At 32.5% G+C, this 15,729-nt stretch overlaps 1 protein-coding gene across 6 annotated transcripts in view; it reads right to left on the bottom strand.

The window, feature by feature from the left end:
* Window positions 1–2,620: 2,620 nt before the first annotated feature.
* Window positions 2,621–15,729, bottom strand: part of LOC124186303 (serine/threonine-protein kinase Genghis Khan) — a 42,581-nt gene continuing 29,472 nt past the window's right edge. For all 6 annotated transcript variants that reach the window (XM_046577867.1, XM_046577868.1, XM_046577869.1 and 3 more), the window contains 8 exons: window positions 13,624–13,804; window positions 13,277–13,465; window positions 12,864–13,049; window positions 12,497–12,678; window positions 11,585–11,686; window positions 11,190–11,313; window positions 10,921–11,078; window positions 2,621–9,184 (listed from right to left, as the gene is read on the bottom strand). In XM_046577867.1, coding sequence (XP_046433823.1) covers window positions 9,071–9,184; window positions 10,921–11,078; window positions 11,190–11,313; window positions 11,585–11,686; window positions 12,497–12,678; window positions 12,864–13,049; window positions 13,277–13,465; window positions 13,624–13,804 — 1,236 coding nt within the window. In that variant the 3' untranslated portion in view covers window positions 2,621–9,070. The remainder of the gene's footprint in view (window positions 9,185–10,920; window positions 11,079–11,189; window positions 11,314–11,584; window positions 11,687–12,496; window positions 12,679–12,863; window positions 13,050–13,276; window positions 13,466–13,623; window positions 13,805–15,729) is intronic.

Below are 15,729 nucleotides of genomic sequence, written 5' to 3'. Positions count from 1 at the left end.
CGACCGACTCGATTATTTTTCCTCACAATCAGTTTTTTACTCCCATGAACTATGCAATACAATATCAATTCATGAGATTAAAGTATCAATTCTCATCCAAAATCTTCCGAAAGCTTAGAGTCTTTTGTGTCCAATGAACCATTGCTCATCTGTGATAAAAATTATTAGCGTTAGCTATTACCGCCGATATGTAGGAAACGTAGTTTTGTTTGCAGAACTATGCGAAAAATCTAAGAAACATCAGAAACCTGAACTCTAAATATTACTCAAACCTCGACTCAAACTAATGCAATTTTAAATTTTTTAAAATCTCGATAGCTTCCAGGAGTTTAATTTAATTCAATTAACAGCAATAGTCGATCGCATTGCTGAACTCGCTGTAATTACTTTTGGAGTTTTAGAATTTGCTCGCATCACGCTCTCGTGACATGCGATGTATGTATTTCCACAATGGATACCAATCGCTCACTAATGATATATGTTTTCATCAACATTCTCTACGAGTATGTAGACTTATTCCACCTCTGAAAAGTATACCTTTATTCCAAATTCCAACAAGCCATAGCTCATTCTTCGTCAAGTTTATCTCCTTTTATTGTCTAAGTTATAATTACTCTGAAAGTAACGATTCCAACATTCATCAAACCTCAGAATCAACTTTCTACGAATAACAATTTCGGAATGAACAGTGTTTTCTTGAACGTTAAAAATAAATAATTGATATCAATATGAACTAATTATTTTTCCAACCGTTCATTCCCTGCGTAGAGAATAAGAGACTGACAACTTTTTGCGCAAAAAAGTAAAGTCAACCCCTTTGGATTTTTGCTGAAAACTTGAACGATTTTGAAGAATGCTGGAATCAATTCTTTGATGCTTGCGCGCAGTCCGAATACGCCGCGAGCAGCCGGACCAACTGATCAAGAGTTACAGCCGAAAACGCAACATTTTCTTTGTAATTTCTCTTCTGATGGTCCGAAGCTTTCTTGTATGGCTTTTTCAGATTCTTAAGGGTCCAATTACTGGATAGAGAGTCTTGCAAAACGATTCTGAGACGACAAATTTCTGAGCTCTGAAAATCACAAAAAAGCAAGACTAACCCGTTTGGATTTTTTCAGTTCATATTTGGTCGATTCTGAAAAATAATTAGACACACATACTCCCCAACCATTTTAGGTAGCAAAAACATTCGATTCACTTGCGTGATTGTCTATATCTGATTGTTGTCTCTAGTTGTCATCTGTCATCTGTCTCAGGTTGTTTGCCCCACTTGGGGTGTTTTTGGGAGTAAGTTGCGGTGTTAGACACATTTTTCCAAACCATAAATGTGTTAAATTATCAAATAAAATCGAAAATCCCAACTTCGGAAAACCGTTTGGAAAACGATCTAATCTTCAACTAGGTCAACTCGCGTATGTGACCCAACGTCCATTTTAGTTAAGAAACGAACGCTCCGAAACTGTGAATCCACGCAAATACATTTCAGAATACTCTCATGACTTTACTTGACTTGAAGTGACAATGACTTGGTAGGTCTGTTTTACCGATATTTGTACCCCTCAGTGATGGGCAACCCAACATACAGCGGCGTTTACTTGGAAACACCCTGGACACCCCCAAATGAACAATTTCCACAAAAATTCGCTTGGTTATTTATTAATGCGGGGTAGACTTACCTAGCAACTGGATAATGTGGTTCACAAGTTTTATTCCGTACTCTTCGTAGTAAAAGAAAATACACTTTCACGTATACGTGCACGTATACGTGCTTCTTTTTGTATTGTCGTAGAAACAATTCCTCAAGTACGGAACGCAGGCAATGAAAGACACGTAAACAATGATTGCATTATAGTTAATTTTGTCACACTAGAATCATCCTCGCGAAGTTTCCATGCTGATAATAAATTTTGAAAACGAAAGGAAAAGTAAAAAGTTTAGTATAGCAATGGAAGTAAACAACCCAGGTAGCGTTTGGTACGCAATTTTAACAAAATTACTCAACCAATGCATACATTTGCAACTTTTTGGTTCTCTAAAAGATTCTCCTGAATTTCCCTCCACTTCTTACTACACGTAATTCTTATGCGGGGAACTCGCTTAGCACAATATTTACGCATAATTGCCATAGCGTCTTAATATTTGTATGATCTTTTGCAATGTCAGAACAAAACATTGCCGTAATCAATTTAATACCTTAATGTACTTTGTACAAGAAAATACATTGTTTAGCTAATGATAATATTAATAATAGTAATAAAAATATTGATAATATCAACACATAATTATTAAGAATCATACATGCAATCGTGATTGTAAAGTATTACACATTGTTAGACCCATTCGCAGAATACAGGTACGGAAAACCTGTTACATTGAGTTTATTATACACGCTGTGGGCCGATATTAGTAATCATTTTCATCTTTCGTGAGGGAAACATTTCTTCGCGTGAATTCGGCGAGTAAAGAGTATTTTGATTAATTGGGCTGTTAGCGTATTCTCGAAAACATAAGAAAGAAGAGATTCCGAAGATCAAGCAAACTTGAAAAAATCTGTGAAACAATAGTAGAACGGGATGGAAGTTAGATGACGGTTTACAAGTACATACGTTTTTCACAATAATTCATCTAGAAATAATTGTTTTTATTTCTTTCTCCATGTAAGATCTACAAGTGAAAAATCAAATTCATCAAGTAAGTACAGCAACGGATAAGTCATTACACTGAACCCAAGTTTACCTGGATTCTCAGTATCCCATGAATTATCATTTTTTAAATATTTATCATATTATTTCAGTGTTATAAATAGCGATATTATTACGATTATTATTAGTCATAATTGTTTTTTTTTTTCGCTATTAAAACGTTACATTTCTCATTTGTCAACGGCCTTACTATATATTATGTATAATCAATATAAGAATGTTATATCTAATATAATTTAGTATGCATTTAATTATAATTTATATATTTATCCACTATAATAACGTTTTATTATAACATGTGAATTCATTTGAACGCTGTATAGGGGAATAATAATAAGGGGTAAGAAAATTCCAGCGCGCTTATTAATGTCGCATATAGTTACTTTCGAAACTATCGTAACTCCCTTAAATTATGTTTTATTTATAACAGGATAAGATTTTTTTTTCTTATTTCCTTCTTCAAATATAATTCTCAATGTTCTAAGGTCAGATAAACATTTAATTTTTACGTTAGAAATTATTATACAAATAAATTCTGTGCTATAATACCTAAAGTGAAAGAGATGTATATACATATATATATATATATATGACATAATATATGTATATACAATCGATAAGAAATATTTCCGATCCGAACCTTTGCACGCCACAGAAAAATTTGCAATTTATGGTCTCCGCAAATATTCTGTAATAACAGAAGTGCACATATTACTAAATATTTAAATTCCATTCCAATGTGCCTAAATTTCAGAGTTTTTCTATACTCGATATTGTTTTGAGATAATCTTTTGGAATTGAAGATAGATTTTTCAGATCTGATATATTTGTCTACAAAATTGTATTCCAAATAAAAATCATTATGCTTATGAATTTCCTAGACTGACAATCATCAGTCTTATTCCACATTGAGTTACTATTGACGAATTAATTTGTATAATTTTCGTTTTGTATTAGGTAGCAAACATATAAAATTGGATTAAGGCTCTGTTTAATGTGAGAAATTGAAATAGAAAAAACAGATACGTTGGGAAAATGTAACAAAGTAAAAAAAAAAAAAACACACAACATGCATACAATACTCTCACAATATTAAAGTCTAAATTATAAATATTCACACACTGATCACTTTAGTGAAATTCAACCTAGCACTAACAAAAAGAGTTTTAAAAAATGTATCATTTTACTAAAGGCAAAGTGCCTGCGTGTACATATTGAAACCCAAATTTTAATAACATACAGCAGAAATTAATTGAACAAATATGAACACTGACATATTATTTAGAAATATGTCAATACTTTAATTAAGCAAATTTGTCGGTGCCTTTGTTATATTATGATTTTATGATCAACGATGAGACCAAGAATCGAACCCAGCTGCGACAGATTCATGCTCATTTTCACATACGAGCCAAAACACTTATCTTGAACAACTTTTTCAAATTATTTGTTTCGCGTATTCAATTGTTAATAACTGCTGAGCCAGAAAACGTTGCTAAGCTTTTTTGTTATGCGTGGTCACTTTGAAAAAAAAAAGAAATCTAGTATTCAGCTGATGTTCAACTTGTTAATTCTGTTTTATTATCACCGATATTTCGACGTAGATAAAAGGCTAGTAATCAAATTCTAAAATTGGGGACTGATTCTGTGTTTCAACATTGGCTCACATTGTTTCTAACCAAAATCTTTGGTATCCAGCACCAAGGACTTGAACCAATATTTATCGATCGACTAGATAATTAAAATACATCGGGGCAGACGCCTCCTTGAATAACTTTTCCAGAGTAGTAAAGGTGAGAATATTTTTTTTTAGGATATCTCGTGAAGAGTAGATATTGATATTAATTTTCTCGAGCAACAAATATTGGGCACAATCCTTATCTAGCACTCATTTCCGATACTACTGCAACATAGTATCGTTCAATGATGACAATTCAAGATTATTATTAGTCTGAAAATGACATTACTTAATCATAATAGTATCAAATTCTTACATCATCTGGTGTTTATCAGAGTAATCTAATAATATTGCTACATTGCTCAGTGAAATTATATTATTCTTATAATATCCTGATAGTGAACTTTCGTAGCTATTGGAACATCCAAGATTTAATATTGTCATTCGATGTATCAAAGATTGATGACCACTGTGTAAGTTTCGAAGCAGATACGATTATATTACTGAGTAGTTTGGATTTAGTGCCAAATAATTTGACTGAGATTTGATCAATTAACATGGTTACTTGTATGTATGGATGAATCTGCGGGCAAATTTTTTACTGCAGTCGTATTAAAGAAGTTATTGTTGCCAAGTAGAAAGTATTGTAGTTAGGCTTATATACAATTTGAGAAGCGAAAGAGAAACAAAAAAAATAAACAATACACAATCAACGTGTTAAATATTTTCAAAACCGCCTCGAACAGATACATACATGTATATCTTCGCGGAGTAAAAACAAAAGTTATACATCTGTGTGATATTAGTTTCATTCCTATCAGTTAAGTTGTTCCGATTGGTAAGAAAATATTTGCACGTAATTATTTAGTCAATTTGTTTATTAATCAAAGTCTGAGACTATGCTTTCGAATTTTGTACGAAAAAATTTTCTTTTCATGTGGGCCTCTTTCCTTTTACATCAATTCTCTGGCACAACACGACATTGAGTGATTTCATTGGTTGAATCTAACGGAATAGGCCAATGAGAAAATTGACGTAAAAAAAGCGGCCGTAATCTCTGGCTAGTTGAATTTCAACAATTCATAAAAGTCATGAGGAATTTCTTTCTTATTACTGTCGTCAGTAATATCGTTTTAGTCGAAAGTACAATTTTTTGTTTTTTATCACGGAAATCTGAGGCTTCCTTAAACTATGCAACTTTTCCATCCTCAATTTTCAGAACCTGAGCAAAGATAAAATTATACTTTTGCTTGTTGGAAGTTGAGATTCATTCTTCAGCTGTTTGTTATTTGAGAATTTAGTCCAGAAAATCTTTTTGTACCTATGTATTTGTCTGCCAGTTGACATTATTCACTGAATATGATATATAATTGCCTTGTAATCAACAATTTGAGACATTCAAATAACCAGATATAAAAGGAGAGAAAAAGAAAGAGAGAGAAAGACATAGAGAGGGAGATAGTGAGAAAGAGTAAAAGGGAGATGTAAATACGTATATGATTTACCTATATACAATAATTTTGTCACGAAACACGTTCTTTTCTTTTTTTTTGTTCGTACAAGCTCTGTAGCCAAAATTTTGTCATGATATTTAAATACTGATTATGACGTATTACATTCATAAGAATGTTCAAGATAAGAATATTGAAACATTTTCTTCGCTGTACGCACATTTATGCATACTAAAAACATTATCAGTCAAACTCATTTTACAGCCTTCGAGGTGCTAGTTATATATACGTACATTTTCCAACGGAAATAGTTTGCCAATTTTGAGTACAGTTAAACTTTGTATCGTGTATAATTATAAGTATAAGACGTTCAGGAAATTGGATATTTTACACATGAACGATTGATTTCGACAAGTCAATATTTAATTGTTAAATCCTGTTTAAAGTTCGAAGTATACTTGTTCTTTAAACATTTCTGCTGTCACGAAACTGCGCGTAACGACGATTGAAGTTGTAACATGGTCGCTGTCTATACGCTTGCAATTTTGGACAAGTAAAATCATTTCCAGCATTCGTCAGTTACCAATAAGTAAGTAATTCCAATTTCAATCGCCAAGTCAAACAACTACAAGGATAACGTCTGATGTTGAATTCGAATATATACTGAAAATTGAGATTTTAGTCCGCAAGATTGACTTCAATGTGCATATATGTGTTTGCCTGAGCTTCACTCGCGGAACCTTATATACAGAAAAAAAATGCAAATAAATAATAATATCTTTTTTTATCGCCTCGAGCGAAAATATTTAATTTACCAAAACACGGTGATAAACAAATTTTCACGTAATATAGTCTGGCCCAGAAATAAAATTGTCGGAAATGTATTCCTATGCAGGTAGTAAGTAGTAGTGCAAGCATGAAGATTGACGATAAATAAAACTCGACTATAAATAAGCAATCAGAGTCATTCGAGGATTTACTACTACAATAATTCAACAAAATTGGAGATTGGAGATTTGTATTCACTAAACTATATTGCGACACGAGAGTTTACCAGTGTAATTCCAACAATAGTCGAAACACTGTAAATATATATCAGGTTTAATACTTTTTTTCCCTCTACTTCAATTTTTGCTCTCACAAAAGCTTTATCCAGCAGTTAATAACGGCATTAAGTAGATAATATAATAGCATCGTGTAAATACAATTGATGCAATAATTTAATAAACGACGACAACTCACACACCTTTTAATAAAGCAAGTATATGTATATGCAGACGGAAGAAATGATAAATAAATTAGCTTAAAATTATTCTCTTATTGTTAGTATTATAGTATACGATGATCATTATAAGATAATATGAAATTCATCCATTGAATATAATCTACACCAGTGAATTTCGGTATGTTTTTTTTCTCTATATATTTTTGTTGTTAAACGTATGCACTAATAGAATCAATTTATAATGTACACCTAGCTTCGTTTTATCACTGCTTATTCCTTCTAATGTATATCATATATAAACTCATGACTGCGTTCGGTTACTTTTATAATCTATTCCAAGCCATTCGAATTTTATGTAATATACCTCGCGAGATTATATATATTTTGATCTTAAATATTGTATTAATAATAACTATTACCGACGGGTTATCCAGTAATTTTACATATTAATTGACCGTCCTTAATAATACTATTTGTTCTTCAAAAAATTTTCCTGCGGTACTCACGCACGCACGCACGCATGTATGCGTATATATATATGAATCGATGTAGGTATTCTTTGATGCGTCACAGAAGAAGAACAATCAAAGGATACCTACATTAATGCATTGGATTAGTATATTTTAATAATAAGATTATTGATTACGCTGCAGAAACTAAAAATAAAATGAAAAATTTGTCAGACCATTTGGTGGCTGCAGTATCTTGTACAACCTGTTATTCAATATATATTTGTACACAAATGTATACAATTAAACTTAACTTAAACGGACGAAAAGTTCACATCGTGTTTTTTGGTACATTAAAACACGAAGACTGGATAGAAAACATTTTCCACTCAATTGCGAATTTTTCAAGCTTCAAACAAATTGGATACAAAATCGTTGCGCTTTACATTTTCTTTAAGAATACGAGAAGTTCCAAGTAACACGATAACCCAAATCCAGAATGACAATTCAACTTTATCCCATTTCGACTTACTCCAAGGTAAATATCAAATTTCATAATAACAGATATATTAAGATACGTAATTTTTTTTTTTTGCATATCTCTGAGTTTCTATTCTCTAATAGTATATATTCTTGCCGTCACGAATACCGAAAGTATTATTTTACACCTTGTAAATGGTTTTAGTATTTTTCCTGCCCAAAAGAGTCGATTTAGCTATGTTGCTCTAATAAACATAATTTTACTTCGTTAGCTATTTTGTTGTTCTGATAACACGGCCAATAATAAATTTTTCTGAAACAATTCTACCAACCTTTACGAGTACTGCTTTATAAGCAATAGAATGTACAGATATGCTATTTTGTTCCTTGCTCAGTGAAAAAAAAGACACAGTAAATAAAAAGCATGTTCGAATCTTGTATTGTGTTGAATAGCTTGGAATAGTTCGTGGAACGTTCAGATTCGAAATCGAAGTTGTAAATCATGACTTGAAAGCAAGGCGAAGAAAAAAAAAATAAATAGAAATTTTTATGATATTGAAAATCACGTTATTTCAAGGCATCTAAAATCTCAGCAAGACAGAAATTTTTCATTACGCGCAGTAAGTGTTAAGAGTTTAATTTGGTAACTCTCACATTATTTAAGAAAAGCTCCGGATTTCAGATGGAAGAATGTATTATATATGTATACAAATTGTATCGCTAAAATATATATGTATATAAATCTTTCTATGAGAAACTGAGACAGGACTCCATATGAATTGGCAGTAGGATAAAGCTATTATTATTTTAAGTTGAGTACAGGTTCAGAAAGTTGATAAATCACTAGAAGATTTCTGTCGAACAGTTTAAACGCGACAAATCGCCGATTTTTAATGTATCAAAATACTCCGTAAGATTTCGTGATAATCGGAATCATGAAGTCTCCGTCTGTTTATGTTCTAATGTGTTCGTAAACATGTCTAGGTCATGACTAAGAAATTCAGCTCCGGTAAAAATATTTTACAACAACTAACAAGGGCGGGCAACGAACAACATTTTACTTGCCTTCGTTTTTATTAATACATCTATGAATCGTACGATGAGGATCCATGGTCGTGAGCTGGGCTGGGAGGTGTAGACGGATTTGAACTATTGTTAGAAGCTATAGAATGGCGTGGACTTCCACCGGAAGTGTGTTCCTGAAAAATGTTAAATTTTACTTTCCACTAATTCACACTCCATGAAAGACGAGTAAAGAAAAAAATCAACTTCGAAACAAGCAGAATCTAATTTTAATTGAAAGTGTTCATCAAAATCACGAAATAATCAGGGGAATTATACGATTTTACTAAGAATTATATCCGATTACAGTGGTGTCGCACGACCATTTTTCATTACAGATAAAAACGGCTTTATAGTGGTCATGGTTACCACATAAGGAATCCATTCTAAATCAGCTGAGTTACTTTTCGATCCCAAAGTCAACTACTTTTATGAAATTTCATCATGTTGTAAAGGCAGGTTAATGCACTTTTTACACTACTTTTGCAGCCTCTAATTCAATTTCATTTTATTATCCATTCTGTTTTGTGGTATTTGTGGAGCCATTAAATCTTCAGTACACTTTAGCAGAATACATCAGTAATAAAGTGAGCGAATAAAATCAAAATATTTCTCTAAGGAAAACAACAAAAAAAATATATGTTTTTGCAGCTCCAGCCTGATCTCACTTTGAGCACCTTGCAAAAATACTTACAAAAATTCTTTCGTGTAAAAAACTGCAAGTTTAGATGAAAACGTTAATTTCGAGATGAAAGTTGGACAATGTCGAAAAAACGGTTTTTTTTCCATGGTTTGTCGGGATTTAGCCTAAAATGGATTCCATAATCGGGAAGATAATACATTTGGAAAATCAATGTTTTCACTGTTAAAAAGTTGATCAATGCATATCTCCGAAACCGTAAGCGATAGAGGTCTGAAACTTGCAGAATTTTTGCACCTCAGAACATACTACAAGACATAAGAATTGCAGAAAAATCGAAATTTCGGCCCCGGGTCGTTTGGGGATAATTGGTGAACTTTCCCATGTATAAGTAAACTAAAAGACGTATGTACAAAATTACGTTGTTTCTTGAGTTGAATAATTTTTAAGTACTTATTAGGAATTTTTTCACAAACAACGAACTTATTAACCAAAAATCGATACATTCGATTGATTTTACTGCAACATCTTTGCACATTGTGTATTTATCAAATTATTATATTTGTTAACTACGAAGATTGCTTTCAAAATACAAAAATAGAAGATATTGGATTTATAAAGAAAAACTTAGATATCGATACCTCATTGTAAATCACTGCAAAATCAATCAAAATCTAGTAAAGTCGTTCAATTTCACTCTACAGTGGTTCATTTTATGCTGAAAGCCATTTTCGAAAAAATCACGGAGATTTTTTTTTTCAGTAGTAATTTCAATATTACCATTTGTTGATCATATGTGCAATGATACGTGCAATGTCATGATTTTTCATATCATATTATACATGAGTATTTCAGTGGATTTGTAGAAAATAGTTTTCTGAATAAAATGAGTTATGTTAAAGTGAAATCGAATGAATATATTCGATTCTAAATAACTTTGACGCGATTTGAAATGAATTCATATCTAAAGCTACTGTTGATAATTTCATTATTTTCTATTATCTTAATTTTAAACGAATCTTCGTGGTTCACGAATGTTATAATTTGATAAATACTCAATGTACGACTATTTCGTAATAGTATTGATAAAGAAAATAACGATTTATAGCTACCCAAACTTCTTGAGCGTATTTTAACGAACCGAACGCTGCAAGTTTCTCACTTTCTTCATGTGCGGATGATGGGAAAAACAGAGCGTGATACAGATTACAAGCAATATAAAGAAATACTCACTTTATCGTGTAATGATGCGATACTGCCGAGTGACAACGGTGTGTGTGACCGAAGATGCAGTGACTCTGAATCAACTTGATCTACTGGAGTGCGTGGTAATGATGGAGGAGTCGCTGTTGGTCTGGGAGGCGCCGGACCTCTCCGAGAAGATGTAGAACCTGGTATATTGATATAAAATGTGTAAGTCGTGTTTATAAAGGAATAAACAACTTGCCCTAATTAGGTTGAACAAGGATTGAATATAAGACGAATGAAGTTTTCGATGTTACCGTTATGCGGAGAATATCCAGAATTTCTAGTCATGTGTGAACTGAGACGTCGCGTATCTGATGGTGGATGTCTTGGTGGTAGCGGTGCTGGTTTGTTTGGTGCTGATATAGCGGCACCATACAACTATAACATCAATGAGATACGTTTCAACGTTACAGAAAAAATTTTTAAGTTGTAGGAAAACTTTCAATCATTTTTCATATTTAGGTACACAAATTGAAATATTTATTGATAACTAAACTTTTAATGTTGACAAACCCTACGTGCTTATGATTTTGGGCTCATTCAAATACATATCGGAATTATTTTCATTATATTAAAAATTGATTATTCTACAAGCATGTGAAAAAAAACAACATATTCTGGTGAGAGTAATGAAATATGCAGAAATTACCCGTTGTTGGCTGCCATGGAGATGTGTTCCTGATGGTGTTCCAGTATACTGTTGTTGATCAGCTGTTTCTAGTGTAGTTGGTAAGTCTAATAACCGTTGAATCTATAATAAAAAATCAAAAGTAAATTGACAATTATAAAAGCAGTGTAAAAAACAGACACGAATAGAATCAATCTGTTTTATCTTGAAGTATATTATGCCTGTGAATTGTAAATTCACTTATAAAGTTACATCAAGGTTAAATTGAAAAATTATAGCATTACATTTTTGCAAAAATATAACGGTTTTCAAAGAAATTCGCATAATGAAAATATGAGAAATCTCGAAACTTTCCAACACAGACCATAATTGAATGAACTGTTCTAAAAGTTTTATTCAATTTCACTTTATGAACCATCACCTTGAATAATGATACAAAGTACATTTTTTCAATTACTCAGGATATGCAAAAGTGTACAATTTTAGCATTATTATATGATAGATTTGCAAAGAACTATAAATATCTATTTGTAAACTCCATCTATTGAACATTTCTTAATATCACTAGTCTTTAACTGGCATGATAAGTGCATTAAATATTTCTTATTGGCATTTCAACTAACACCAGTTCACACACCACAAAATATTCTTAAATTATTTCTATGCCCAATTTCTCAAGCTTTATAAGTACTCTATAAAATATTGTCAAATGATCTCAAAAATATTGCTTTTGTATAATATTTCTGAAATATTGTACATGTCTCTGAATTTACGAAAATATTTCTGCAAGCTGTTACTAAGTATTATTAGACATATGTTTAAGAAGCCTTTGTAAATTTTATAAAACATTTTCAATTGATGCTAAATAATATTTTCGAAAATATGTTCAAAATATTTTCAACTATTTTAACGTACCGTACGGCAAAATCTTACCTGTATGCCATTTCCTGGTCCCATGTGGCTAATATGATTAAAATTAGTTGGAGCTGAAATCATTTTAGATCGCCGATCAGTAGGACGAGCAGCTCTGTTGCCCTCACGAAGAGAAAATCTTCTTCTTGGTCTGGTCATCTGTCTACCACTAGCATCTACCGTTGCCAAATTTAGCAATTCCCCTATAATGGAAATTTCCGATTGATTAAAAGTTTCTAAACTATTGATTCAATGCTTTTTCTAAAGGTTTGTAAAAGGGAGACGAATGATTGTATAACTTTGCCCAACTAACATACTAAAGAATTAAATTCGCATTTGATAAAAATTCTCTATCAATCAGATTTTTAGTAATTTTGAGAAGACTTACGTTGATGTAAATTACTCAAATAAATAACGTGTGGCATGTCGTTGATTGTACAAGAACTTAAGGATCCTGATGCATTCAGCGGACGTGCTCTCTTTACATTCAATGTCTGCAGCCAATCTCCAGTCGTACAGTCAAACGCATCGACGTGAGTTTCGCTATATACCAGAAGATATCCTTCACAGTAACCTATGAAACATACAAAATTTGGGCATTTCATTTGTGTTGAAGTTTTTACCGCATCATTGAATAATTTACTTACGGTTCAGTCGTAAATAATTTTCGAAACCAGTAGAAAGTAAATTTATTTATTCATACTGACGTGCAATCGGTAATTGACATATACCGTATAAAATGTTAATTAGTTGTCCGCTTATACAAATAATCTAACTGAATACTTAACGACAAATACTCACTGACTGCAATAGGGACAGCGGGATACATTATTTCTCGATCTCGACTCTTCCTGCCTTGGCTATCAACGTAAACGGCGAGAGTATGAAAAACGAGTAAAAACTCGCCGCGTGGAAGTTCTATACAACGCAATGCATCCACAGCGCTATAGGTCAAAAAACCTAATAGCGTATTCTCATTATGGACCAGTGCTGAAATAGAATATATAAATGTTTGTCTGTGAAACTGTGACGAAATTGATACGAAATACATAATTGTGGATGAAGAGAAGTTTATAAATTATCTACAAACTTCCAGAAAAATTCAAGTGGAATCCACTGGACATGTTCAAAATAATATTTAAGCTTACAAATTGGGTGCTGGTCTCCGAGAATGTTGTAGATGGAGAAGCCGGATGGATAACCAACACAGAGGCGGCCTTCCGTGAGGACTTGGAGTGTCTGAGCGTGACAGGGTAACATAACTTCACGAATTCGCTTATGCCGTGTTTTGGTACGTGTTATTTCGTAAATTATTACTTGAGAAGAATTCTGCAATGACATGAAAAAATTTTTAACAAAACATTCTTCATAGACATCACTGACAACACATCAGTGTTGAGATTTTTCAGATCAGGTCAATATAAAGAACTATCGCCCCGTAGACTATTAATGTGTTTCTCGTGAAAATCTGTAAATGAAACGTTTTTTCATGTTTGATAAAAAAATTTTCCTTGGTGAATTACAGCCGTTTGATTAGCCAATCCGGTAGTATTTGATACCTTAGAACAAAATGTGGACAGGGCTGGCATATCGTTATTGGACCATCATGTACTCGGCAACTGTTCTGAAGCATCAGTTGCTATTGGATTGGCCAATTTGAAACGACTGTAATTCGCCAACGAAAAATTTTCTATTAAAAATGAAAAACTTCGATTTTATAGAGAAATATATTGATAGCCTATGGGGTGACGAAAGTCTTCGGTGATCGTGTATATTTTTTTTCCATTTTACTCAAATAAGATCTAACCATTAGTTTTTGCCAAATTGAAATCCTCTCACAGAATAAGATTTTCGCTCAAGTCTAAAATATGCCTCATACCATTTGAATTGTTTCTATTTAAATAACCTGTAAAAAAACATGCTCGTTCAATTTTCTTGCCAGGGTTTTGCAAAATAATCGCATAGTATGGTTTAAGAACTAGACATACTAAAGTAAATGCAATAACATATTGATTCTTGTAAACCTTGAAAGATCAGCTACGGCGCGCCATTTTGGTTTGACAAAGGGGAGAAAAGTCCTGATTTCAATAATACCTGGTTTCTGGTTGCTCCAACGTAAAACAAAGCTATCATGACTCTTGAAGAGAATTTTAATTAATTAATTATGTACATAATTATATCTACATAAGACCGTACACATGCCCATTTTTGAAAATTCTACAAGGAAACAAAAACGAGGGTGTTTTTACACGTTATTTAAATGGGGAAAAAACCACATTCTTTGACATATTTTTTGTACTTGAGCTTCCATCCTATACTTCGGCAGGATTTTTCGTACAGCCAAAAATCATGTTTAGATCTGCCTTCAGAAAAAAAAATCTATATGTAACTGCCATAATTTGAAATAATCCAATGAATATATTTATAATATACAAAGAAATTGCATAATTAGAAACAAAATCCGCCAATTTCGTGGTAGGAATTGATGTAAAATGATTTATATTCGATTTTTTAATCCTTTGCGGAACAGTGGCACTCAGAGGGTGCGTTCCAAAACCTAACTGTGATGAACTCTGGCCAACTCTACGCGTTCCAAAATCACAACCCTGAATGTTGATCATGAACTTTGAGCGTTCTGAAACTTGCGAGTTGCCAACTAGGAGTTAACTTGAGTAAATCCTGTCTAAAGCAGAGTTAGATAAAGTTAGGTTCGGAATAGTTGTACCAAAATTTAAATTCAACGGTAGTTTAGTGTGGGTAAGCTTTGATTGTTGCACATGATTGCAGAACAAATTGCTCAGGAAGTAAAAAAGTGCTTCATTTGAAGAAAAATTAACAACCTGGTTGAGCTCATTGCTGCAGGTTCACCACCAAAACGTACACTTCCGCTGCAATTTTTTCCCCAACATAACACCAATTTTTCATTTAAGTATTTGCACTTTTCCTTCACTCAGGGCTACGTTCAGTGTTCCAATACCCTAGCTGTCTCAAGAATCAGCTGATTGTACTGAACTCTAAGCTTAAGTTTTGGAACACACCCAGTGAGTGCCACTACGTTTTATGTGGTTTTTTCTTATTTTTTCTGCAAATGGAGGAATAACTGTTGCACTTTTGAGCTTTTGAGATTTCAAGATAATTATTACCGTTTATATGTGTCGGTTTTTTTTTTTTTACAAAACTATTAATTTTGTAATCGTTAGAAACAATTGAAGTGTAAACAATGAAATTGGACCATGATCACAAAAAATTTTATA

This window comes from Neodiprion fabricii, chromosome 7 (assembly GCF_021155785.1).
Source record: "Neodiprion fabricii isolate iyNeoFabr1 chromosome 7, iyNeoFabr1.1, whole genome shotgun sequence".
In the NCBI taxonomy this organism is placed as follows: Eukaryota; Metazoa; Arthropoda; class Insecta; order Hymenoptera; family Diprionidae; genus Neodiprion; species Neodiprion fabricii.
Note: the sequence above shows the minus strand (reverse complement) of the source record. Positions and strands in the feature narration are given on the sequence as shown.